The following is a 27602-nucleotide window of genomic DNA, read 5'->3' on the forward strand; positions in this document are numbered from 1 at the left end:
CAGGTTCTGGTGAAGGCCATCTTCCTGGCTTGCAGACAGCTGCCTTCTCACTGTGTCCTCACATGGCAGAGAGAGAGCTCTCATGTTTCTTCCTCTTTATATAACGGCACCAGGTCTATTGGACCAGGATTCCACCCTCATGACCTCATTAACCTTTATCACGTCCCTAAAGGCCCTATCTCTAATATAGTCATATGGAGGGTTAGGGCTTCAACATATAAATTTTGGGGGGACACAAAAGCACATATTTTATTAGATTTAGTCCTAAATACTAAATATCTTTGATGGTATCATAAATTGTTTTATTTTTATCTCATTACTCTTATTATAATACTTTTAAGTGTTTTATGGTATATAAACTTGTAATTAATTTTGTATATTGATTTTGTAACAACTTGCTTTTATATAGAAGATAGCATATAACAGACTTAAAATATTATCAAATGTCAACTTTTTTGAAAATTTCTTTATTTCACATTTATTACTACACAGAGTTACATAATCCTCAAAATCTAAGCTTATAACTGATCATCACACTAGCTCCCTTATCTATATACACATCTGTTAGACAGTGGGAAAAAAGCAATTCTGTACAATATTTTAGTAGTTACATGATGTGTAAGCAACAGAGAAGTAGTGAAAGCCGAAGAACTCCCAATGTATTACTCCCAGGATAACCACTCCGAAACACAAGAAACTAGGCAATAAAGGAAAATTTCCTGTTCAGTCACTGAAAAATGCTAACAGCACTTTATGATAAGATAAATGCTTTAAGTTAACACACAACCCATTGGGCAAATAAAACTGCACATAGGTTGTAGTTTTGCACTTAAATATTTGTAGTATGGCACTACCCATTTATCTGACATTTAATAATACATAAAATTTTAAGTATGCGTTCTCACAGCAGTTGCTTGATATTTTGGTATAGTGTCTGGTGTGCTTTCTTCATTTACCTGTTGTTCTTTCACAAGGTTTAGTGGGACTGTGCAATGCTGGAACAATAATCCAGAATGTCCTGAATAGTGAATTCCATTGTAACACCAGAGCCAGGGTAACAGCGAGCTATCAAACCTTCAAAGTGCTTGTATTGGCGTATAAATTCATCTTGCATGGAGTGCCACACCACCTATTATAAAAAAGAGAATAAAAGTCACTAAACTATGAATGGAAATAATATTAATATATAATCACATATGTAGAAATAATGTCAACACATATTCTAAGAATTTGGCATAGTACAGTAGTTACGAACATGTATTCTGAAGCCAGAATCTTAGCTCCTTTCCAAAAAATTTTTTTTTTTGTAGAGACAGGGTCTCACTATGTTGCCCAGGCTGGTCTCGAACTCTTGGCCTCAAGTGATCTTCCCATCTTGGCCTCCCAAAGCAGTGAGATTACAGGTGTGAGCCACCGCACCTGGCCTTTATCCTAGCTCCTTTTACTTACAAGATTTGTGACCACCAGTGTGTGACATCACTACCCTGTATCTCAAGTTCCTTATCTGTAAACCAGAGTAATAATACTTTCCTCATAAGTTTTTTGTGAGGATTAAACAAGTAAATGTACATAAAGTGCTTAGAATAGCGTTTGACACAAGTAAGCACTGATTGCATTTTAGCTATTATTATATATACTCCAAGATCTAACACAGATGTAGATACAGACAATTGTGGATGGAACTAAGACTAGTGATTAAATGAAGTGCAACAGTTAATGCTTCAGTTTCACTTCTGATAAAATTTAAACGTTTCTTTATCTAAAATTGATGATGTAAAACACTGCTTAACGCCATGGAGGACACCAAAATGAGTCCGACCTACTTTCGGCAATCAAGTGATTTATAATCTACTAGTGGAGACTAATATGTAGACAATTGTCAAGACAGACTGTGATACACACATGGACGTAACAGCTCTATTAACAGATTACAGCTTACTCTACATCAGCACAGCGCACAGTGCCTTATGAATGTGTTATCCTATTTAAGTCTCACGCCGACTTGACGAGGGTGGGTATTATGATCATCATTTCTACTTGACAGCTGAGGGAATGTATTCTTTCAGGATTTTTTCTGATAAACCCTAAATCTCATAAATCCCAAATTCCTATCAAAACCAATCACTATTCCCTAACAGTATTGCAATTTTTGCTTTTCACTATTTAGCTCATGCTATTTCTTACACCTAAAACACCATTTCTCCCCAAGCCCACTTGACCTGTTAAAATACTATCTGGCTTTCAGAGGTTAACACAATTAATGAGTTTCCTTCAGGAAACCTTCCATGATCTTGACATCAGAATTATTTTCACTCCTCTCTGAGCCTCTCAGTATGGTTTATAAAGAATAATGGCCTAACTCAGGGTTTAAATCCGGCTCCAGTACCCCATTAGTCATGGGATCTTGGTCTTCTTACTCCACCTCTCTAAGCTTGATTTTCTTACCTATAAAATGACAATGACAATAACAGCAGTGCCTACTATATGAGAGAGGTGTTGTTTCTGCTTTTCAAGTAAGGAAACTGAGGCTCAAAGAGGTTCAATAACTTGCCCAAAGTCATATAGCTTAATCTGGAGCCAGATTATGAACCCATTTCTAACTCCAAACACTTAACCAATCAAACAAACAAAAGAAAAACAAACTTCTGCACCAGAAAATAATAGAAATACAAAATAGGCAGCAACAGCCATATAAGCTTACATAAATATTATTTCTTTCTTCCTTACAATTCATTAATCTGGTCTGTACTTTATGGAACTTTCTTCCTGGTCTAGATCTGTAGCATTTCTAGAGAAATATTTAGACAAAAACAATATATGTACGGATCTTTAAGCAAGGATGGTCAAAAGAACTAAGCATACCTGAAGTAAGTTCTCCTCTTCACACAAGTGTTTGTCAACCTTCTTGTAGAGGTTATCCAGGCCTTTTTTCACTTCTTTTCCAGGATACTCTTTAATAACTTTACGAAGTTCTTGTTTGTTAAATGCAAGTTGGTAGCTTACTTCCTCCTCTCTTATACCCTGTGCTACTCGAGCTTCAACGCCTTCAAAGAAATGCTTCACGGAAATGAAAAGAAACAATGGTTAAGACTTGCTTTTATTACTGCTTACATTTTTTAAAAATCTGATTACAAAATAGTATATATATAATCACTGTGTAAAACTCAGGTGGGAAAGTATAAAGAATAAAATAACAATCACATATTCTCATGCCTCTCAGATAACCACTGTTAACATTTTAGGTTTCTTTATCCTTTAATATGTGAAAAAGTACATGAGACTATTAATTTCATATGTGCTTTTAAAATTTTGTCTCTACATAGGCTTTTAATTGGTTATTACTGGCATAGACAAAATAAATTGTTTTTAAATTTATTTTTAATCCAACCACTTTATCAGAGACCAATAACTTCATTGCCTGTATACAGGCAATGATAATCTTGAAACTCCTTTCCACATCTCTTACTTATGTTTCAGGGCTTGTTGCATTGGCCACGGCTTCAAAAACAATAATAATAAAGGATCTAGCAATGTTTCTGCTTTAAATTGTCAAAGGGAATGTTTCTAATGTTGCAGTTAAGTATCATGTGGGCTTTAGGCCTAAGACATCTTTTATCTGATTAAAAGAATAGCTGTCTGTTCTTGAATTTTATAAGGAATTAGGTCCATATCTGATTAAATGTCTTTTAAGTAATTCTTTGAATAGTTGACAACACATACATATTCTTTACTTAACTCTAATTTTAAGTTAAAAATACATAAAAGATGACTAATCTAACTAACAAAGTTAGTTAGAAGGTTCATTTAAGCGTCCACTATTGTTCAGAGTTCTCTAAAACCATCATTTCTTAACTTTAATTATCAGACTTGCTCTGGGAAATGACTCAAGTCAGGAAAGAAAAGGAAACGAAAGCAAAAGACAATGTACAAAACAATTTTTGGTTTTACTTGTATCTTGATAACGTTTTTGGAATCTCCACCTAAACTAGCCACAAAGATTGGCCATTTATGAAGAAATGGGAAATGGTAAAATGGAAAAGCCTAATCTAGGTTCATCCCCCAGCTTTGTAACTTATAAGCTATTATAACATGAGACAAGTTTATACACTTTTGATTTCTTCATTTGTGAAATGGAAATAATACTACCTTAGCTCACATCATTGTTTATAAGAAATAATGTATGGATAATATTAATTATTAACCAATATTATATTATTATTAATAAAATTATTAAAATATACAGATAATAAATAATATATAGAAATAATGTACAGATAAAAGGTATAATGTATAGGGCATCTAGCAGTGTCTGGCACACAAGCAGCTTCAATAACTGAGTCCTTCCTTCCTTATTCCCCTACGTCAATACACGGGAAAATTTACGATAAATGTCGACATGTTATTCACATGCACACAGACGGATACAGGTTCAAAACCAGGAAAAAACACTGAATGAAAATATATTTACATTTAGCTTTTCAAGAGGTTGTCCTAAAGAGTAAATGACGTAAGACTGAAGGTGATCTGTGTATTTCTGTTTGGCTTCTTTTTTTTCAGCTTCTAGACATGAGATTTTCAAACGAGAAAGAGTTGCAAAAATATGGTGAAAGTTTTCCATCATGACCACATCCCTGGGGGTCTTCTGGCTTTCGTTTGCTACTTTCTCCACTAAAATCAAAACAAAAAATAAAATAACATCACTGATATGAGTATGACCACATTTAGCTACAAACACATTTGTATGATTAATTTTCTTCATTTGTAAGTTTAAGAATTAAGCACATTTCTCTGGACTTAATAAAATATACCATATTAGAGGGTCTTCACATATCTGAACATAATAAAAAGTCATCCTAAAACAGTACCATGTATATATGGAAATTTATATATAATAAAGGTATCTTTTCGAATCAATGGGGCATTGATGAATTATTCAAATTGTGTTAGGACAACCGGGTGGACCTTTTGAATACACTAAAGTTAGATTCTTATTTCAAATCTTTCAGCCAATTCTAAATTGCTCAAGTACTTAAAATGTAAAAAACAAATAAATAAATACAATCGTAAGTACTAAAGAAAATATTGCTAATTAAAAAATAATAATTTTTGTGGTAGTGTGACCATTCTAAGAATGGCCCAAAATGTAGAAGCCATAAAAGGAAAGATGGATAAATTTGACATAAAATTTGAAAAATCCTGTAAAGTAAAAGACATCATAAACAAAATCAATGAAATGCAAATTAAATAGTGACGTAATTTATAGCCTATTAGAGGCTGACAAAGAATAATAAGGCTGGTAACACCTGGTAATATCCAGCACTAGTACAGGTGTGATGGAAACTTTCACCAAGTGCTCATAGCACTAAATGGGTATGAGCTTTCTATACTGCAATTTGGCAACAGCCTTGAGATACACACAAACCTTTTGATCCAATAACTGCATTTCTAGTAATTTACTTTAACGAAATTATCTGACAAGTATATAAAGACATATAAACTATAAACTAACTAAATGCCTATTAATAGAAGATCTGGTAAATAGATAATGATACATGAAAGACTATGTAATCATTAAAAATGATTATGTGCTGACTCGGGAAGGGGGGGTGGGGAAGGGAGGGATATATACCTACACGATGGGTGCAACGCGCATGACCTGGGGAACAGACACGCCTGGAGCTCTGACTTGGGGGGAAAGGCGGTACAGGAGCAACGTATGTAACCTGCAATTCTGTATCCCCCATAACAAGATGAAAAAAAAAAAAAAAAAATTCAGACCCAAAAACTTTGAGAAAAAATAAAAATGGTTAACATTTGTAAAGTAAAAAGAAAAAAAAAAGTATGCATATAAGATATATCCATATACACACATATTTATACATATATATATATATAAGTTATCAAGGAAGAAATAAGGCTTCAGCTCAGAGAAGCTGTTACTTGAAGCAGTTTTTCTTCACATGCTATTGCTCAAAGGGTGGAACTAAGAGGAATGTAAATATAAGTTATGCTTGAAAAACTAAAAAAAAAAAAAAAGATTATGATTATCTAAATTAATTCAGAAGGAAAGACACTAGGATTATACAGTCCAGCAGCTTCCAAAACAGTGTGACATATAATAAAATTTTTATATTAAAGAACACACACATACACATAATATGCCCACACATAGGAAAGAGAGTGAGTGACAATGAAAAGTTTAGAAGAATAAAAATTAAATATTATTTCTGCACAATGAGATTACAAATGATCTTTATTTACTTCTTGACTTTTAAAATCAGTTTTCTGATTTTTGGGGTAGACAGTGAGCATATATTACTTTAGAATCAGATAAAGCAAAGCTACTTTGAATTGATTTGCTTAAGGTTACACGGACATCACTGCCCATCATCTCCAGAAGACCCTTGTTAAAATGCAATTGTTGTAATCTGGAAGGTCATTTTTTGTGTTTAAAAAATGATTTTCAGTTTTGCAAAAGTGATAAGCTCATGTCTGTCCCCAACTTCTGAGTTATCAAAAATAATGAAAATAATAACCACAAAAATTCTTTAGAATATAACAAAAACTTACCATTAACAAACACTCCTCTGATAAGTTTGGTGTATGCTTTATCTAGGTCTCCACGACGCTCAGCATTTTTAAAGATTGATTCTGCGAGTCCAGCAAATTCTTCAAATTCAGCAACAAATGGAAGAATTCCAACTTTACTCTTCTTTGAAATCTTTACTTCTTCCATTTGCCTTATTTGATTGCTCTAAAGTTAGGCAGAAAGCAAGGGAGAGAAATAGCTAAGCAACTAAGCAACTACGTTTAATTAAATAATCAAATATATACATTGTAGAGGCAGGACATTATGTAGTACCTAGACCATTTTTGATGCCTACTAATTGAAGATGAATCAACAGGGATAACTAAGAAAAATTAATCCCACAGATAAAAAAAATTCTTCTAGTAAGTTTTATTTAAGAAAATTTTTAAAAATCCAAATTACTTAAAACAAAATACAATCAAGGCTTGTGAACCATCAAGTCTGTGGTTCAAAGTAAAAATAATCAATATACATTTCTATTATTTATGAAAGACAAGTACAAGGCAATTGCCTATTTTAGGTTAAAGTAGAGCAGATACCAGAGCATATACAGGATCTCTCCAGGTAATTTCTGGCTGGAGCCTATGTGGCCAAGCTTGAGAACCACAGACATTTCCAATTCTCATCACTCTGAAATTTCTATTTGTATAGACAAGTTTTCTATTTTTGGGGTGTAGGGACAGGGAGGATAGGCATTTCTATATGGATTTGCATTATATAGTTTTCCATATATTACTTATTTTAAGTTAGTTCAGCAAAATGCTTGTGCATGATGATGACAAAGTGCAAAAAGAAATGTTTCATGCAGGCAAGAATCCAGACATCTGGGTTCAAAAAGATCCATGGATTCAATTATGGTTCTATGTAACTCTCAGGGGATCTAGATCTGCTCATGGTAGGAATTACACTGCCAAATACTGTTGAGTCATTTCAACTTCTACCTAAAATTTCATTGGGTTGACATTTTGGGGGTATAACTTAAAAACCTATGACATGTGGATTAGAAAAATAATTATCTCTAGGCCGCAGGCATTAATATAAGAAAGCCCTGTGAGTACGGTCAAGTATTTACTGATGTTCCATTTCATCAGTATTGATAACTGTGTGGTATAAAGATGAATGCAGTAGAGAAGATAGTGGTCAGATTGCATGTGCTGGAAACAGACCATGTGGGTCTGTATACCAGCTCCATCACTTTTTAACTGTTGAGTTGGGGAAAGTAACTTCACCTCTCGAAGCACCTATGATATGCAGGGAGTGAGGAATAGATGAGAAAGTGTGTGCAAAGTACTTGGACTTGTGCCTGGTACACAGTAGGCACTCACTTATGAATGTTGGTCTATTGTTTTTATTATGCTACATACAGATTTTTGCTTTGTGCGGCATTTAAATGTACAGAATATAGAATGTAGTCTGAACATATTTGAACATTAATAGGAAGTTCTAAATGACAATTGTCCTCTCTGGTTTTGTGACCAGGATTGAAATTGCATTCATTTATGAAAAGAGCCAACTATGAACAAATTCTGACAAAAATCATCCAAGTTTCTCTCAAGGTGTAAGTATACATTATTTCCAGTTGGTTGCCCAATATTGCCATCACAGAAGGACAGGGAGGCTATTAGCGTTTAAGACTACAACTTTGATATAGCCGTGTATCACTATATTACTAGTCCATCCTTTGTCCAGGGCAATTTATAACCAAATCATATAATTCTCAAAAGTTTAAGAGCGTATGTCTATGTCACTATAGTGCAAGGAATACAGAAAAGTAAACTAAATGCAGTTAAGAAATGTACTAGACTGCAGAATCCAGCTTGGTAGTACTTGACGTTGTAAGTTACTTTCTATTTTAGCTCTAGTTCAGGTGATGGCAGCTTTCTTAGCTCTTTTCCTTGAAGAACACCAGATACTCTGGGCTTGGGCACCAGATGAAACTGCCAGGTGCTATCTGTCCTGTTTTCTGCAGCCACCCAACGTTCATGCTTTTTGCTCAATATTCACAGACCCATTCATTACCTTTTCAACTTCTTTATGCCCTAGGTCCTGCTCTTGTCCCAAATACCAAAATATACAACTTACTAAGCACATATAATCTACCAGATGTCATGAAAAGACCTGAATTAAAATGAAACAGAGGCATGAAAGGCAGAAGGAAACACCCTTCTCTTTAGTGGCAAAAGGTAGGCCCATTTAGAGAGATATGCAATTTAGGAGAAAATGTGAATTTATACTTTTGTCTAGGTTACTTTATTTCTCTACCGCCCTGTCTTGAGAGTAACATGACCATTCTTTAATAAGCTATTATTAATTACTGCTGTTACCACCACCACCACCACCACCACCACTACCATGACAAGCTATGAGTTAGCAGTAAGCTCTTATTCTGTGCCAGGCAATGTGCTAAGCACTGCATTTGAACCCATGGCTACATCTGCCTGACACTACATCCTATGTTACACCAGCTTGGGAGGGCCTGTATGAAGTTATATTTTACTGATGTAAGCAACTAAGCCTTTATAGTCTGGAAATGTATAGTGTCCTTATGATTTAGTAGTCCAGCTGTGTCATGTGGGACTCATTATCTTAGCCTCTGGCAACTCTCTTCCTTTTCCTTTTGGCTATCAGCCTGCAGTCAGACCTTCCCGGTTTATTATCACTTCTGGAGAAGAAGGGGTAGGAGGTAGAGGGAAGATCAAATTTAAATAGCGAAATTTCATAGTTTTAAAAATTCCAAGTGAAATCATTTAGTAGAGAAGGAGGATTGAGCCTATTGAGGTGACATTTAAGTTTCTACAGTGGACGTAGGTTGCTTTTATACCTTTCAAAGACTCAAAAAGTATTATTTTGTAAAAGTATAAAAAAATGACATGATTTTAATTGCCCTGAATATTCTTACCTCCCATTATTTTATGGATATTTAAGAACTGGATATAACTTAGAGGTTAATATAGTAGAAATATTCAGATGATACAAAACTACTTTTACATAGTAAGTATATTAATAAAGTGAAACTTTCTTTAAGGGCCTGGTCCAGACCAATTCATAAATACAAGCTCACCAAAATGTAAGACAAGAAAGTTGCTAATAATTTTTATCTATTAGAAGGAGTGAGATGATGCCTGCTGAAAGTTATTATAAAAACAATTTTTCTTAAACAATTATTAGAGCTAAACTGTTAATTAAAATTAATTTGAACAATCAAATTAATTTTCTTATTAGGATATATTAAAAGAACAACAACAAATCCAAGTGATACTTTCAATTGTTTCCTTAAGTCAGTGGTCGTTGATCAGTAAGCTGAGATGTCAGTAACCCAGTGGATCTCCTAAGCAGCTGCTGTCACTATGTCACTCTCTCCAGAACATGCCGAGATTCACAGCACAGGAGGGAAACAAGCTGGCACGGTGCCATCCAACTAACTCTGTTCATATACATTGCTGCCAACACCTTGCTTCAAGGCTTTGAGGGACATAAACAATAGACCTTCAACAGAATGCTGGAGATCCCTTAATTTAAATACATCTACCTATTTTTTATTTTTTTGCAATGATTAGGATTCTAAGTTTTTTTTTTTTAAACTTACAATGCATTTGTCAAAGTTCCTTTTGACAGTCACCAAAACATTTCCCAATGTAGTACTTAGAAAAGAAGCAGGGTCCACATTTTGGGCAGTCCACACATGATGACTCATTTTGACTAGCATGTAAAGGGAGTTGAAGCTATCAATTTTATCTCCTAATGCAATTAGGTTGTTCAGTTCTGGCTCAATGCAGCGAAATATTTTAGTCATCATTTGGCGGATCATATCTTTCCTGTTCAGAAAACATACAAAATGTAGAAAGTCATTACAAGCTTCATGTGAATTCACCTTTAATTTTAATCCACTGAGTAGATACAAAAAGACTAAAATACCACAATTAAATTTCAATTAATAATGTCCAAATATGATGAACTAATTATTCTATAGCAATTTTGATATAAACATATTTTACTGAAGTTAAGTTTTATCATTCACATCAGCTTTATGTCATTTGTAAAGCTGGGTTCTGAAATGTGCCTTGTGAACTCTAACAAACACACTGCAATTCAAAGCTTATCTCCAATGAGCAAACATGATAATTGATTGCATTTTGTTATTACTGGAATAAAGAAGAGTTGACAAGCCAGACAATAGGACCAATTTTAATCCAGTAAAATGTTCAGTGAGACAACGGACACATATGTCAGCATTCTGAGGGCTGTCAGGTTACTGAGAATTATCTGGACCTCTCAATGAGCAGCACTCCTCTGTGCCTCAATTTAAAGTTGATTTTTCTCCCAGGATAAACAATAGATAATAACAAACACGTACTCAGATGAAACAGGCAGTGGCACACCAGAATTATGTTGCCGTGGTGTTCCTCCATCCAGGTCCTCTGCTTCAGTCTGCAAAAATTAGTCAGGTACTTTACATACTAAAAGACCAACAATTTGACTGGTTCATATAGCAAAAACCTGCTCAGTCTTAAAATTCCTAGGAGAGAATACATTATGAAAAATGATGATTTTTAAAGGTGGATTACTGATAAAGCTAGCTAGATAACTTAGCGTGTTATTTAAGAATGCTTATGAAATGCCTTGTTCTTAGATTTTATCTGAGAGTTTTTGTGGGTGAGAAGCTGCATTAGTGTGTGTGCATGTGAGGGGAAGGAGGGTGCAGGAGGGTGGGAGAGGGGTGGAATATGAAAATGAGAAGGCAATTCAACAAAAAAAATAGAAAATATCCAAAAACAACTTTCAAAAGAGAACTTAAAAAATTAAGGAAATCTCATCAATCATTCTAATAAAACATCAGCATTTAAAAAAATGCTATAGAGTGCTCGCTTTGGCAGCACATATACTAAAATTGGAACGATACAGAGAAGATTAGCATGGCCCCTGCGCAAGGATGACACTCAAATTCGTGAAGCGTTCCATATTTTTTAAAATAAAGCAAATGACAAAATGCAACATATGTGACAAATAAAGGTTAATACTATTAAAATATGTAAGAGCTCTTACACAACAACAAAAAAAAAATAAAAAAATGCTATAGAAATTCTTACAAAAGCTCACACTTAAGCAAATATGCCACCAATAGCACCACTGACAAAGATAAACTCCAAACAATTTGAAATAACAATGAATTTCTCATTTTTATGACTGCTTTTTATATGTTAGTTATGTCAAGGCATAAATTTTTGAGATGACTTTAATATAAAAATGACTCTATTTGCACTGTGTTTTAAAGTTCTTCAAAATAGTCTAGAAAATCTCTCATTTTATTCTTTTACATTTATGCCACCTGAAAGGCATGCTGAATAAGCATTATTATATCCACTTTACAGAAAGCTGTAATGAGTTTAAGATCTCATAGGTGTTAGTAACAAAGCCATAAGAAAGATTCAGATTCAGATCTGAGGACTCACTTTCTTTTCTTTTCTTTTTTTTGCTATACTGTGGTGTACACACTCAAACATCATCTTTTTTTTTTTTTGAATTATATTTTTTCTTGATAACTACTAAAATGTAAAAATTACTTTTTAAATAATGTTCTTTGCAAAGTAAACTCAGACATTTTTCCACCTAATTTAGAAAATGTTTAGGTTTATGACATTCTGAGATATTAAATTATTAATAGCTGCCCAAACTTCAACTATCACTGTTTTTATCATGTGGTATCACAAAAATTGTTTTAAAAATGCTTACATCATAAATTCTCTTCTTTTCTATTCTGATAATGAAATTGTGACCACATATTAATTAGATTAATTAGGTCATAAATACTAGCCAAAATAAAAGTGAGCCATACCATAGTTCCAGGCATACTTTGATGCTGCTGCAGTTTGAAAAATTTACTTATGAAATCCTGTTCTGCCAGACATAGGGGCTCCAGTTCACTCAGCACCTGTTCAAAGATCTGAAGAAAACCAAAATGATCCTATAATAAAAGAACTGCACCAAATGCTTAAAATAACATTTCAAACTTAATTCTCTTTTCTGCAGGGACCATGGATCTATAATCTTAATAGAATGCCAAAGACAAACTCTTCTAACATTGACAGGGCAATGCAGTATTACCAAGGTAAAACAGGGCCATAGAACGTATCTAAAATAAAACTCATACTCACTTCAAATCTGGAAAGAGAAACACAAAGTTAAACTTTTAAAACTTATTTGCTTCACAAGAGCTGTTATTTTCTCTCTACTTTGCAGCTGCTCAAACTTAGATTTGAGATGCCAGCACTTTATAATTTATAAAAAATACATTTTAATAAAGCTTTAATGTTAATTAACTGATGATTCACATTTCAGTTGCCATTTGAGTAGCAGTTTTTTTTTCCGATTCCATTCGGAATTGGAAAGTTAAGTCACGGTTAATATTTAAGAGAGCCAAAAGAGTCCAAATCTTTGAACACACTTAAAGCAATCACAAACTGCTGCTGGAAAAAGAAAACTAATGTTAACGTTTAAGAAGTACTTGTTTTTTATTTTACCTTATCAAACTTGGTTCTGTCGGCAACATCAAGATCAGAGGCAGACATATTTCCCATATCCAACAAGGAAGATGACTGAGATCTGCGACTTCCTGAACTCTGCACACTGAGTTTATTTAGACTAGAAGTAGATCCAGTTAATTTCCCTGAACTTCCATGAAGACCTAAGAAATAATAAGACTTTGAAAGTTGTGATCTTCATGAATAAAAGATCCAGAGTATGAGTCAGGGCTATCTCCTCTATCTTCCATTGGCTTGGAGCTCCAGGGCTCATATGAGTTAGTGCACAAGTTTACCACATGGGACAGGTTGTTAGTGTCCTTATCATTCATTATTATTTGTGTCCTACTCTGAGCATCTTATAAAGAGAAGTGAAACTACACAGATCCATGGAATAGCATTGAAAGGGACCTGAAGGGTCACATAATTTATGTCCTGCCCAGTATGATCATAAAGTTGCCTGGGTATATCTCTAAAGTAGGTGAGGATTTCTTTCCCATTCAAAAGACAGGAATAGGAAGGAAGGTCATTGAGTACTGTGTTACCACACTAGCTAATATGACTTGCTTGTATTTTGGAAGAAAAGAGCAATATCCCAATGTAACTCGCTTCCACATTAAAACGATATATTAAGTTGAACCACAGGAAATTGCCCATACTTGATTATTTTGCCCTACCAAATAAAGTCAATTACATTCAATTTAACATGTTCTGAACTCAGAAACTCTGCTTTTCCAGTAAATGAACTCATTAATTATAGTCCTTTAAAAACTAAACAAGGAAAAAAAAAATACCCTGAAAACTTGTTATATTTAAAATACCACTGAATGAAATACATATATCACTAATCACATTAATATGGGACATCTGTTTTTAGGTAGAATTTAGGTATCCATCATAGACATGGGGAAAAATGAGAACATATGGTGGGACAATATCCCACATACACCAAGAGATTACAGTATTCAATTTTTAGAAGAAAATGTGATTTTTAAATTCAGAATTAGAGATAAACACTATAAAACATTTTAAAGACATTCTTCTTGAGTATTTCTCACTTAACTTTACAGAAGGGACAAATGAAGACATAATAGGGACAATTAAAGACAAACTTTGGCTTCATTAATTCAAAATCTGACCATATCTATAAGAATTTTTATAGATTTTCTAAACACAGCCTGAAAACAGAAGTATAATGGTTAAGTCTTTTCATAAATTTCTGACACAAAGTTCTACTACTCGCCAAATAATTTTAACTATATTACATATTTCTTGGATATAGCCATACCACTACCATCATGTTGGTTTTCTTTCACCAATACCTGGCAATCCAGAGCAATCAGTATTTTTGGTGTTAACTTTTTTCAAGACAAACAACTAATTTCTAGACATTTAACAAACATGCATTGAGAATACCTGCTAATACACTAAGCATACTCACTCTCTGTTTCCTGTTTGACAGCACTTTCTTTTCGAGGCAGTGTAGCTGTGATGGATTAGGTTGCAAGCATCAAAGACAAAGACAAGTTAATAAACTGCAATTTGCACAAACCATGCACAAGAGGAAGTTAAAGCTCTAGTTTAAAAGACACATGCAAAGAACCATGAACATCAAGTAACAAGAGGGGCAAACACATGTTTAGTTGGTCAGCTGTTTGAGAAATTCTATGAGAGAAAAAAATTTAATGTATTGGTTTTACACAAATATTCAGGTAAAAATATCTATATTTGTTACCCCCACACTTTAAACATTTTTTTTAAGTTTATAAGCCGGTACACTTAAATTTAAAAGACTGAATTTGTAAGTTTTAGTTTCCTGAGAAATGTAATTCAAATAAATAATTTAATACAGTGGAAATTTATTAGAATGAAGTTGTAGATTTAGACATCAACAATCTTGTATTCCCTGAAAGCTCCTGAAGTGAATCTCCACTGTACTAAATAATTTTATACTACATCTAATCAAAAAATTAGGGACTTTAAAATCATTTTAATATTAAAACCAACTATCAAGCTGAGTTACTTAGTAACTGGCTTTGTGAACACCCAGAATGAAAGGTATATATCATAATACTAACAATCAAGAGATGTGTGGATGGAAAGGTAAAGTCAAGGAAACAGATGTAAGAATTTGAACGCCTTTAGGGTCATTTGGCATTTCTTTTATTCTAAAACTTCTCTCTATATATTTACTAGATCAATTTTAGAGCTCATTTTGTGAAACATTCTAAACTGAAAGTAGAAGTTGATGTGAAAGGCAAAGAAAGAAATCTAAGGATGAAACAGAAAATTAAAAAATAAAATTATAACCTAAAAATATCTTAAAAACAGAGAACAATGTGTCAACTCACACTATCCCTGCCAAATTTTAAGGAAAAAGCCCAAATATAAGCTACTAACTTGTCACACCAGTGACATGTATATCTTCCCAGACTTGGCTAGCTGAAGCTTAAGGGAATGAATATGAAACAACGCTAGACATTAAAGTGGCAGGCAGGGATCATGCCAGCCAATCTGAACAATACTTTCTAGAGGCCTTAAAGTGTCACTATGCTATGTGCACCAGGTCCAGAGCAAAGCCTAACATTTCATATAGCTTTTTTTTTTTTTTAGTAGCTAATAAAGAATACAGAGTTACTAGTAGTACCTATTAACTATAATTTTGGGCTCATAAAAAGTCTATATCATTTATCAGCAACAAGCAATACTATGCAGGTAAAATGTTAAATATCTTTAAATAATCCCCAGTGGAATATAAGCTTAAGGGTAAGGTTTTTGTTCATTGCTGTATTCCCAGCACTTAAACAGTACTTATTATATAATACATGATTAATAAATATTTACTGAATTAATCTTTCAGCCAGCCCTGAATTCAGCCTTATATTCCAGACTCTCTTTGAAATCAACAAGATCTTTTAGTTTAGTCAAGAAAAAATGATAAAATAATTTTGGCCCACCATTTTTGAGATTTTGGAATATTAAATAGGAGGGAGCGTAATAATTGTGTAAATGTATATATTAAGAGGCTAAAATCTCATGTATATGATATCACATATATGACATATAATCTTAACTGTAGAAAGAAAAAACATGATTTTAAAAATAATTACTAAATTTTCTTTGCCTGTCATTTCATTAAATACATTTGTAGAATACAAGGAGAAAAACACTAAAATATCCATCCTGTGGGGAAAAATTCCATGCCTCTGAGAATATCAAAATAAGCCTATTAATCAAAAAGGGCCATAACCTAGGCCAAGCGCGGTGGCTCACGCCTGTAATTCTGGCACTTTGGGAAGCCGAGGTGGGAGGATCGCTTGAGACCAGGAGACCAGCCTAAGCAAGAATGAGATCAGGTCTCTACAAAAAACAGGAAAATTAGCCAGACTGGTAGCTCATGCCTGTAGTCCCAACTACTTGGGAGGTGGAGGCAGGAGGATCTCTTGAGCCCAAAGTTTGAGGTTGCAGTGAACAATGATGACACCGCTTCATTCTAGCCCAGGCTGCACTGTAGCCAGGTGACAGAACGAGACTCTGGCTTTAAAAAAAAAATCCAGAACCTAAAGACTTTTTTTTTTTTTTTTTTTTTTTTTGGTTGCATCGAGGATTCTGTTGCTGTATAGAACCTAAAGACCTTATCAAAAGAAAAGATACTTTCCTGGTACTTCAACATATTCTGAATTATTTGAATTACGTAGATGTTAAAGACTTGAGTCAAGAATCATTCAAAAAGAGAAATTCCACTGTTTCTCTATTATTATTATTGACTATGCTGTTTCCTTTTGTTAAGAAACATTCATTCTGACCATTCTTATCAGCATCTGTGAACCAGAATTTTAGGAGCAAGTAAAAAGCAAAACAAATTTAAATTTCATTTATAGTTACTTAATTTTGATTCACTGAAAAGTTGTATTTCCAAAATTTAAGGTTTTTATTTTAATTATAATTATAGATGATCCTCAACTTACAATTGTAAATTGGAAATATTATAAATCAAAAGTGCATTTAATACACCTAACTTACCAAATATCATAGCTGAGTCTAGCCTACCTTAAATGTGCTCAGAACATTTATATTAGCCTACAGTTGGACAAAATCATCTAACAGAAAGCCTATTTTGTAATAAAGTATTTACTATCACATGTAATTTACTGAATACTGTATTGAAAGTGAAAAACAGAATGGTTGTTTGGGTACTTGAAGTACGATTTCTACTGAATGTGTATGGCTTTCGCACCATCGTAAAGTAAAAAAAAATCATTAAGTCAAACCATTGTACGTTAGGGACCACCTGTCCTATTAAAAATTAATTTAATTTGAAACATTGAAAAGATATCTTTGAAAAACTGTACATTCTACCTTATTCAGAACTTCTCAAGTCATTGGTATTTAACTTGAAATTTATTTGTAAAATGTGGACTAACAAGTTAGAGCTCCAAAAATAAGCCAAACCATTTTTACCCCCTGAATTGTTTAGTTTTTCTTCTCTAGTAGCTGATATCAAAATAATTAACACTGTAATTTTCTATGCCATCAATTGTCATAAGTTAGTCTCTTATTCCTTACTACTTAATAGATACATAAAAGAGGTGTAATTTTAACACTTTTAAAATTATAAAAATGGCTTCCAAACCTGTATTATGTGATTTAAAAATATTTTTAACAAGATAATTTAAGAACATCTCAAGGAGTAAGCAAAGAAAAAATTTAGGTTTCAGGTTATGCAACGATAACATTAAGATATTACTGCACTTTATTTCTTATATTTTTATTATTTCATTTATCTTAATGTGAATCTTAGACTTGATAAACTATTATATAATGATACTGGGATTAATGGCCTACTCAGGAGATAATTTTAGAAATATTTCCCTTTTACCTCCATTTTTCATATACTGAAGAAGAATTCTCTCAAAATAAAATGGTTTACTAACAAGTGGTGACAAATATACTTAATGAAAACATTAAACATGTAACTGCGTTAATAATAGGCTGTTTACTCAAAAAAAAGCATAACATATCCACAGTGAAACATTAACAAGGATATAAACACACTGCTGTTTAAGAACAATTAACCTTTAGGATGAGTTAGCATTTCTGTTTCCAAAAGCCTATTGTCCCAAGTGTATCAGTATCTTTACCAAAGTGTAGTATATTTACACACAAATTCAATCCATTTCAAATGTCTGGACTTGTATAATCAATATATTAATATTGCATTTAAAAAAGAAAAAACAGTGAATTACAAAATAATTACCGACTAAAGACAGTCACCCCAGCCTAAAGAATGGAAACATGTGCTATCAATTTTCACTTGTGTTTCCTGATGAACTGAAGTTGCTTAGGGAATAGGCTCCTTTCAACAAGCAAATGCTAAACTCATTATTCTAAAGGGGAGCTAGGCAGACACACTAAGGACTACACAATGTAGCCACTTAAGGCCAGGTCTTGACTTGAAAAGGCACAGAACTCCATCCAAAAGGAACTTCAGAGATGGGTACATGCAAGAGCGGAATGTGGCCTCGGCAAATCACCTTCCTCATAACTTGATACTTTCACTGGCTATTCTTTACGTTTTTGTGCATTTCAAGTATTTAGAAGCAACATAAATTAACACATTTCAAAAACATCTCTTTAGAAAAATAAGGTATTATCACAGTAGAAATTTTGGTGACAGTTTTATAGCCCCTTAGTAGGGGGAGAAAACAAACTTTCTTTTTGGTTGAGAACAGCCAGTGAGAAGTAAGAAGTCAGGAATCACTTTCATTTCTCTGTGGAGAGCAATGACTTAAGAGATCAGTGAGTTGCCCCCAGCTGTTATAAAAGGTCTTTTAGGGAATCAGAAACTGAACTCTCTACATCTGTCTCTCAGTCTAATACTTTCTCTACTTGACTGCTCTTGTTTTTCTCACCAACTGCCTTTCTTGTGAATATGTCTTTTTAATTATAGCATGAATGCACAATTGCTGTCATATTCACATCCTGTTGTATTTTAATTAGTAAAAAAATGTTTACAGATATACATATTTGTTCTATGAAACAGCTATAAACCAAGTCAATATATTAGACCTCCTCTTTCATCAATTCTACTGTATCTTCTTCCACTTTGCTTTAAAAGTCTTAGACTCATTTGTCATAAACAAAGTCATTTTTAATAGGAAGACAATAAACTGACATGCCTAAGCTTACCAAACTTCTTGCTTTCTTTAGTTGTGCCAGTCATCTTGATCTTTGCAACTTCAAAGAAATCTTTAATTTCTCTTTCATACAGTCGGGATAAATAATCCATGTAATTCTTAAAATAAAAGTAAGACACACTTTTTAGTAATAAAACACATATAACAATTCCCATTTTTCACCTCCCCAAATTCTTCGTTCTTAATTTAAATTTTGTGGTCCAAAACTTTGATGCATTTCATAGGATATAAAAGCAGGCTATTTTCTGACTTAAAAAAATCAAATAGGCATCATAACAATTTATAAAAATATGAAGTCAAACATAGCCACACTTATATTTTCACTTTTCTATATTATCTGTTGCATATTTTAATTATCATTGCAATCATATTATATAGGATATCTGAATCAGAGCCATCAGATTTCTCCAGTCTCATGCTGTAATGACAGCACAGTATTCCATTTTGTTGATGTACCATAATTTAGTAAACCAAACCCCTAACATAGGACACGGAAGTTGTTTCAATGTTTTGCTAAGATAGACAATGTTACAGTAAGATTTCATCTCTAATGACTTGTTTCCCTGGAATAATTTCTTAAGGGTGGAATTATGAGGTCAAAAAGAGTATGGCAATCTTTATCACTCTTCCTCCATACTGCCATGTTGCTTTAAAAATGGTTATACTGACGATAAACAGCATCAGTGGCAAGGAAGGAGAACATTTTGTTTCAGTGAGCCTTTGTCAGTTCAGGGTATTACCCCAAATAGGTTATTTTCAGTGAGAATTTACTTAGTATACCTCACAGTTTTCAAAATTAAATAATTTATTTTGTTAAAACATTTGATTAATTCTTGCTTAAATAAAATCATCTATTTATTCAGCATACAGACTCATTTCTTCATTCGTATCTGGTTTTTATCACATAAAAATACCTTATACTCTCAAGAAGGGTTCCTCAGCAGTGGAAGATCATTTATTTTTCTGAGTCCTAAGTTAAATGTCACACACAGGAGTTTGACTAAATTTAAATAAATCCACAACAGAAAAATTGTACCTAGCTTTTAAATTTATCATGGAATCTAAATTTTAACTTCTTTTATTATTTCAAATTAATATAACTGCTTTTAGAATAGGTTCATCTTGCTTTACGGATCAACTACACCTTTCAAAAGGTACATATTATGTAAATTCTTGTATATTGACTCATAGTTCACCACTGCTTTTCTTAGATTATTTTATATCCCTATAAAATAGTATTTTGACCAAGCATAATACAGATCCTGCCCTTTTGAAATTTGTAGGTCATATACACTTCCCACATAGTCTCTATAAGAAAACTTAGTCAAATGAGCAATTCTTTCCCACGATCTTCGTACAACTTTAAAAGCAAATATAAATTAAAATCTACCTTAAAATTCCTATTTCATTGGGCTGTCTCACTTTTTCAATGGGATTCAAATGACCAGATACCTTTTTTCTGGTACTCAACAGAACTCACTGATGGCAAAGGCCACAGATTGGTATTACTATATCGGTTCATTCATTTAACAAACACTGCAAGATGGTTCTCACTCTAAGTATAGATTCCTCTTAGCACCTGTATACAGCACCTAACTTAATATTTAACTATCTTGAGTTTAAATACTGTTATCCTGAGCAGTCTTTTCAATTTTATTTTGTGCTAACTATAGAGTCTTCCAGAGACCTCCATGTTTTACTTTTTCTATACACAATAAGATGAATTCTACAAATGTGGAACTCAGGTTGAGAGAAGACACCTGAATAATCTTCAAGACTGACTATCAATCTCAGGAGGTTATTAGAAGAGGAAAGCTTGGGTCCTACCTAAGCAGGATGGACCATCTCTACTAAATGCATAGCCCAGAGTCGCAGATAGGAGCAGCAGTCCTGGGGAGGAAGGAATCCGGGCAGTTGAGCTACCTCTGTTTTCCACAGGCTCTGATTACGTATACCAAAAGTCAGGGTTTTGCTTACATTCAGCCTAAGTACAGCTGGGGGCAGTGCTAATAATAATTATTATTCCTAAAGAATTTGGAACAGACTTTTCCTGTTCCTGCTAGAAAGTATTTCTTACTAAAAAAATACTGGTTTGTTTGTTGCCTTCTTTCTTTTCTTCTTTCATTCCTTCCTTCCTTCCTTTTTCCTTTTTTTATGAAATTCCTGTCTTTGGCAACACTGCGGCAACCAAATTAGTTTAAAAACACATAACTTGTCCAAAGCTCAAACCACAGGATCAGGTAACATTCCTGGGAAAAAGTCAATTTCACCAAAAAAGCTCACTAATATTGACAATCAAAAATATACTCTGAGCAGAGAATAATTCCATAAATCATCACTAGGTTGGCTATAGTCTTGTTTCTTCACTTTGAATTACATTCATGAGTACTGCATTATATATAAAGATAGGGCAATAATACTGAGAACACAATTAAGCAAAAAGCTTATTGATTACTTATTTGAATATTCACTAGGGGACAAAGCACTTGTTGGCACAAAACTCTTGAGGAGATATAATTTATGATTAATTATTCAAAATTATTAATCCTCCTAAAACTCCAAAAGGCAAAGAATTCCAGTAATGTAAATATTTTTCCTTAAGATATTTCTAAATCAGAATTCTGTTGAATGAAAACAAAATAAAATATAACATAATAGTAGAGTTGCACAACATTTAATAAACTAATTCTGAGGAACAAAAATAACTTTACATAAAATAGCTAGCCAGATAAGATGTATATAAATACCTCAGAGGATAAATTTTTTAAAAGTATTTTTCAAGTTATAATTTTAAATATTATTTATTCTACCAGAGTTTATGTCCCCTGTCTTATGACCACAGTTTAGAAACAGAGGAAGCCAGATTTTACTTTTAAACGGGGAAAGGCACTTCAACGAGAAAATACAGGAAGATTGCCACATAAAAATGTCCTACTCTCAAATACGTTATCAATGGATCGATAGGAACACACAATTTGCCTCTTTTAATTCTTTTTCTGTTTAGATAGCCACAGAAGGTGTGAATTTAAAAACAATTTTTTTTTTCTTTTTCAACTTGCCTCTTTCTATCACACTTCTCATAAATCTCCACCTAACCTTCTGTCTTCTCTTGAAGCATGGGTCTAAGATACTATATAGAAGTTGCTTTTATATTAGCAATCCTAATATTCTCATTTCACAGACACAAAATGTACCACTCTTTCCAATTCCAGAACATCATTTAGGGCCACATTATCCACATAATTATTATGAATTATTAACATAGCTTATGCATTACTTAGATTTCTTATTTTTAAACTCCAAATTCACAAAAAAATAGAGATAAAAGATTTTCAAGTGTTTCTCATGGTATTTCACAATTTTAACTAAACTGTTCTTTCAGCCAGGACTACCTAGCATTAAGTATTAGCTATTGATATATCTGAATTAGATAGGTGGTAATTCTTTGGCTACATTTTTTAAAAAGGGACATGATATTCAATTCCTAAACTAAAGGTCACAGCATAAACACCAGAAAAGTAGTCTCCCTGTGGCTTTCTGCTACAATGGCTATTAAATCTAAGTCAGATCGTGTCATTCTATGCCTCAAAGCCCACCAATACCTCCCCTCCCCACCCCACAATGTCATGCCAAAATCCTTACAGTGGTCCACAATTCCTTCCAGATCCACCCTGTTCATGACTCCTTCTCTGACTACCCTATGTGAAATTGTACCCTTCCCCTAGTCCTGGCATTCCCTGCTTTATTTTCCTGAAAGCACTCAGCAGCACCTTCTAACACACTATATAATTAGGATTTTTGTCTTTCTTTCTCCTCTAGAACACATGCTCTGAGAAGCCAACTATTCGAGTGTTTCCTTCAATGATATATCTCTAGTGCTTATAAGTGTTACCACATAACAGGTATTCAATTCATTTACTGAATGAATATATGAAAAAATGACCCTGATATTCCTCAATTGGTGAATTTTAGGCAATGGTATTAATATATATACCACTGTTCCAATTTCCAAGCCCAGCAAGTTTGGCATCATGCTGTTTCTTCTGCCTTTGGAGTTTCTCTTTTGGTTTACATTCTCTCTCTATTCCTACCACCATCTTCCTGGTTCAAGATTTCATTTTATCTGAACTATTACATTAGGTTCTTAATTAATTTTCCTTGTGCTTGAGGAATGCTGTTAAGTCCCAGAGCTCATCTTTTTCAACATAATTTCTCACTGCTCTAGAATATGAAATTTCTGCTTCAGTCACACTTAACCTACTCGTTGTCCTAGACAAGGGCCTATTTTTCCTGGCTTTGTCTGTACATCTTGCACCCCACCCCTGGGATGCCCTTCCTCTTATTTGTGGTTTATCTAATTGCACTCATTATTTAAAACTCAATGGACTGTAGAGTCTAGCTACTCAGGAGGCTAAGGCAGGAGTATCACTTGAGCCTAGGAGGTTCGAGGCTACAATAAGCTATGATTGGTGAAAATGCCTCTAAAAAAAAGAAAAAACCACCTCAACTGAAGTTCAGTATCTTCCATGATGTTTCACCCATGGCTTCAGGACATGAATTTCCCTTCTCTAAACTGCCACATATTTAAACTCATTTCCAGTTTAGTACTTAATTTTTTGCAGATTGTTTTATGTATGATTCTTCCTAGTCAGATTTAAGGTTCTTTGGAGGTAGCAGCTTGTTTGTTAGGCCTCAGGTAACTGGAATAGTGGAATATTTGCTTAATAAAGAGGCATTTTGTATTTTCTTTGCAGAACAGATTATAAATTCTTAGAGGACAAATATCTCACATGTCTTCACACTTCCTAGTTTCTATATTGTACATAAAGAAGCCCAGGAAATAATCAGAGCATTTAATGAAACTGAATGTGCCTTAGTCTACAATATGGTTTAATACTATCTTATACTGAAGTTCAAAATTTAGCTCTTCCTTATCTAAGTAAATAAAATAAATGTTATCCCTGGTTAATGAGCACTGAGAAACTCCATCATTTTCTGCTTTGCTAAAAACATGCAATAGAGTATTTCAAACTTGGGGAACTGAACACATGACCCTTTTCCCCCTTCCCACCTCCAACTTTCCCATACATGACGTTCTGATTCTAAAAGACTACACTTTATATGCAGTGAGTAAAACGGATGTCAAATCCTCACCTTTGTCAGTCCCTCATATTTTGCATAATCTGTACTCTTTAGCCACTCCATCAGCTTGGCATATCGGAGCAAATCTCTATGAAATGGATGATGATTGGGTAGAGTCAGTTCAATAGAATGTTGAGCAAGAGTTGAACTCTGATCATGACCCTAGAGTGAGTAAATATGTAAATAAATATCATTTACAAAGAAACATTGTTACAATAAAAAATTTTCAACAATGACCAAGTGTGACCAAGCAAAACCAACAAAACATAGAAAAATAAAAAACAAATACTTACTTGTTTACTTTCATCATCCAGTCACTGAAAACCACCACCATAAAATAATCATAAACATAGAAGAATGGCACTCTGATAAATCAACTACTCACTCCACCTTTTAAAGGAGTTGAGAATGAATGTTTTAATCAAGGTTATCTCTCCCATACCATATCATTTTATAATTTACTAAGCAAATGAACTTCTTGATACAGTCTGAATTAAGAAACACACCCAATAGGGAAGTCATTCAAAACAAATGGTCTACATTTACAGTACTCACACTAGAGTCTACACTATTGAAAACAACAGATAAAAATATATAGAATTTTAGAGCTCAGAAGGACCATAGCTGGCTATATCCAGGCTTTCTAGGATAATCCTTATAATAACAATGTAATTTAAATTTTTACATTAAAGTGCTTTGTGAAATAAATAACTATTCATGATTTTGTTTTTTAACTTTAACAAGACTTTTATATGAGTAAATTAATAAGTTAACAAACAGGCCGGGCGTGGTGGCTCACGCCTGTAATCCTAGCACTCTGGGAGGCCGAGGTGGGCGGATCGTTTGAGCTCAGGAGTTCGAGACCAGCCTGAGCAAGAGCGAGACCCCATCTCTACTAAAAATAGAAAGAAATTATATGGACAGCTAAAAATATATACAGAAAAAATTAGCCGGGCATGGTGGTGCATGCCTGTAGTCCCAGCTACTCGGGAGGCTGAGACAGGAGGATCCCTTGAGCTCAGGAGTTTGAGGTTGCTGTGAGCTAGGCTGACGCCACGGCACTCACTCTAGCCTGGGCAACAAAGTGAGACTCTGTCTCAAAAAAAAAAAAAAAAAAAAAACAAACAGCCTTAGATGATGTATCTTGACTTTTGCTCTTAAAAATACAGACCTGGTAGATCATCAGATCCAATAATCCTATTTTCTAGAAGAAATTGAGGCTCAAAGGGTAAGTGATTTGCTCATACCACATAGGAAGAAAGCCAGAATTGGAACCTTGGTCATCTGTGTCTCACTTGTGTTTTCTTTTAAAAACCTGTCATATGAAATCGTTTTAACCAAACTCAAAAATTGCAATTGCCTACTAGTTATTGGTATATTAAAAAAAATCTTCCCAGTTTTCTTTTGAAACTGTCTAGTTCTCCTTCTCTGCTACTTGGTCAACATTTGTCATGGGACTCAAAGTTAGTGTCTAAGAGACGGGGAGTTGAAAGATCAAAGAGTAGATTCCCCTGAAAACCTAATTTACCAACAACAAGCAAAGGGCAAAACAAGATAGATTTATTTGAAGCCATTCTCAATTTGATTTGCTTAGATAGAAGTTATTTCTTAGCATTCTGTGTAAACTCTATTAAAATGAGACTGATGGGATTTCACGGTTGGTTAACTCATTTCCTGGTAAAATTACTTAAAGCTAATTATGAATGTGTGTTATACTAGTCGATATACATTTGCTTAATAAGCATCCTGAATTTAAAGAATTTAAAGTATTATTTTTTCTGTCTCTTGAATCAGAATAAATTCTTTTACTTTAAAAGAGATTTCTTTCATCTAATTTATGTGCTTTGCTATACACATAAAATATGAACTTAATGGTTATGGATTTTTTAAAAAATTTTCTTTTAAATACTAGTATCCAGAAAGAAAAATTTCTGGCTCAGAGGAATAGAGTTTCCTAGTAATTGAGGAGTACCTTTAGAGCAAGAAAGATGGTAGTATAAGACATACCAAATACTAAATTTCCATCACTGAGTCCCTTCTTCATTAAAGTTTTCAAATTAATCTGATGGAAAATTTCCTTCATGTGAGACTATATTCCCAATTTAAAATGGAAATTAAAAAAAGGAAGGATCCATTAGACATTACGTATAAAATGGTATAGAACAATCCATATACTTCTCGAATTTGTCTTACTGGTATCTACTTAGGTTAACTTGGGAAACTGAACTAGAAATGACAGAAAAGTATCATAAAACTGGACTGACCAATTCAAAATAACAAGAATGAGAATACAGAGGCAACGGAAGTTCACAGCTATCACAGATGTTATATACAACTGTATACACATCCATAATTCCTTCCTGTAATTCTAAAATCCAAAAAGCTCTGAAAATTCAGTTTAAGCTTGGTACCTAAACTATTTTGTTGGTGAAACTTGACCTGACCTGCCATGGGTCTATTTATAGTGTTTAGAATGACTATTCATATTTTTTGCTGCAGAAACATTATGTGCTTGCTTGGAATGATTATATAATATACAGCATATACACTGCATTACTTTTCTAAAATCTGATGAATTCTAAAAACACAATTACTACTTTGGCGACCTTGTCATCAGGAAAATAAAAAATAAAAATAAATAAATAAATAAAAACACAATTAACTCCAAGAGTTTTGGATAAGGGAGAATGGACCTGTGTGTATGTTCTTTTCTAGACGGCTAAATGAATATAAAACAATTACATCTTCCAACAGAATCAACGAGGACTAAGAGCTACAGTGTTGAAAAATGGAACAATTCTACATATTCAGAACGCCTAGGCACCCATATCTTTTCTGTAAAGGCTAACAATAAACATGAACAAAATTAATATTAAACAAAACACACAGGTATTACCATTATCCATCTCTATAGTTGCCAAAGGTCAACATAAACATTACATTAATGTTTATTAATTGCCACATCAGAAGAATGATAGGGATTCTACAGAATCTCATGTATTAGACACTAGATATACATAGATAGTACAGTATTAGGTCTACTAATGTCTCCAAACTGTGTGTCTTAATTAGTCACACTGACTTAAAGGGGAAGAATATTTGACAGGCTTATTGTATCTTATACATGTTTTCTAAATATTTTGTTTTTATTAACAA

The 27602-nt window shown here is 33.5% G+C and overlaps 1 protein-coding gene and 1 non-coding gene across 3 annotated transcripts in view; one reads left to right on the forward strand and one right to left on the reverse strand.

Annotated features, from left to right (window-relative positions):
* Positions 1–381: 381 nt before the first annotated feature.
* EXOC1 (exocyst complex component 1) overlaps positions 382–27602 on the reverse strand; it is a 50616-nt gene continuing 23395 nt past the window's right edge. The window contains exons 9-19 of one of the 2 annotated variants that reach the window (XM_069458568.1): positions 24459–24608; positions 19297–19402; positions 14549–14593; positions 13108–13271; positions 12423–12530; positions 10944–11017; positions 10176–10404; positions 6571–6754; positions 4469–4668; positions 2863–3057; positions 382–1129 (exon numbers count right to left, since the gene is read on the reverse strand). In XM_069458568.1, coding sequence (XP_069314669.1) covers positions 977–1129; positions 2863–3057; positions 4469–4668; positions 6571–6754; positions 10176–10404; positions 10944–11017; positions 12423–12530; positions 13108–13271; positions 14549–14593; positions 19297–19402; positions 24459–24608 — 1608 coding nt within the window. In that variant the 3' untranslated portion in view covers positions 382–976. The remainder of the gene's footprint in view (positions 1130–2862; positions 3058–4468; positions 4669–6570; positions 6755–10175; positions 10405–10943; positions 11018–12422; positions 12531–13107; positions 13272–14548; positions 14594–19296; positions 19403–24458; positions 24609–27602) is intronic. The other variant, XM_069458569.1, reaches the window with a different exon arrangement.
* LOC138375232 (U6 spliceosomal RNA) lies at positions 11448–11554 on the forward strand. The gene has a single exon (XR_011231475.1). It is a non-coding gene; the product is annotated as a U6 spliceosomal RNA (small nuclear RNA).

The sequence above is a fragment of the Eulemur rufifrons genome, chromosome 24 (assembly GCF_041146395.1).
Source record: "Eulemur rufifrons isolate Redbay chromosome 24, OSU_ERuf_1, whole genome shotgun sequence".
Taxonomy (NCBI): domain Eukaryota; kingdom Metazoa; phylum Chordata; class Mammalia; order Primates; family Lemuridae; genus Eulemur; species Eulemur rufifrons.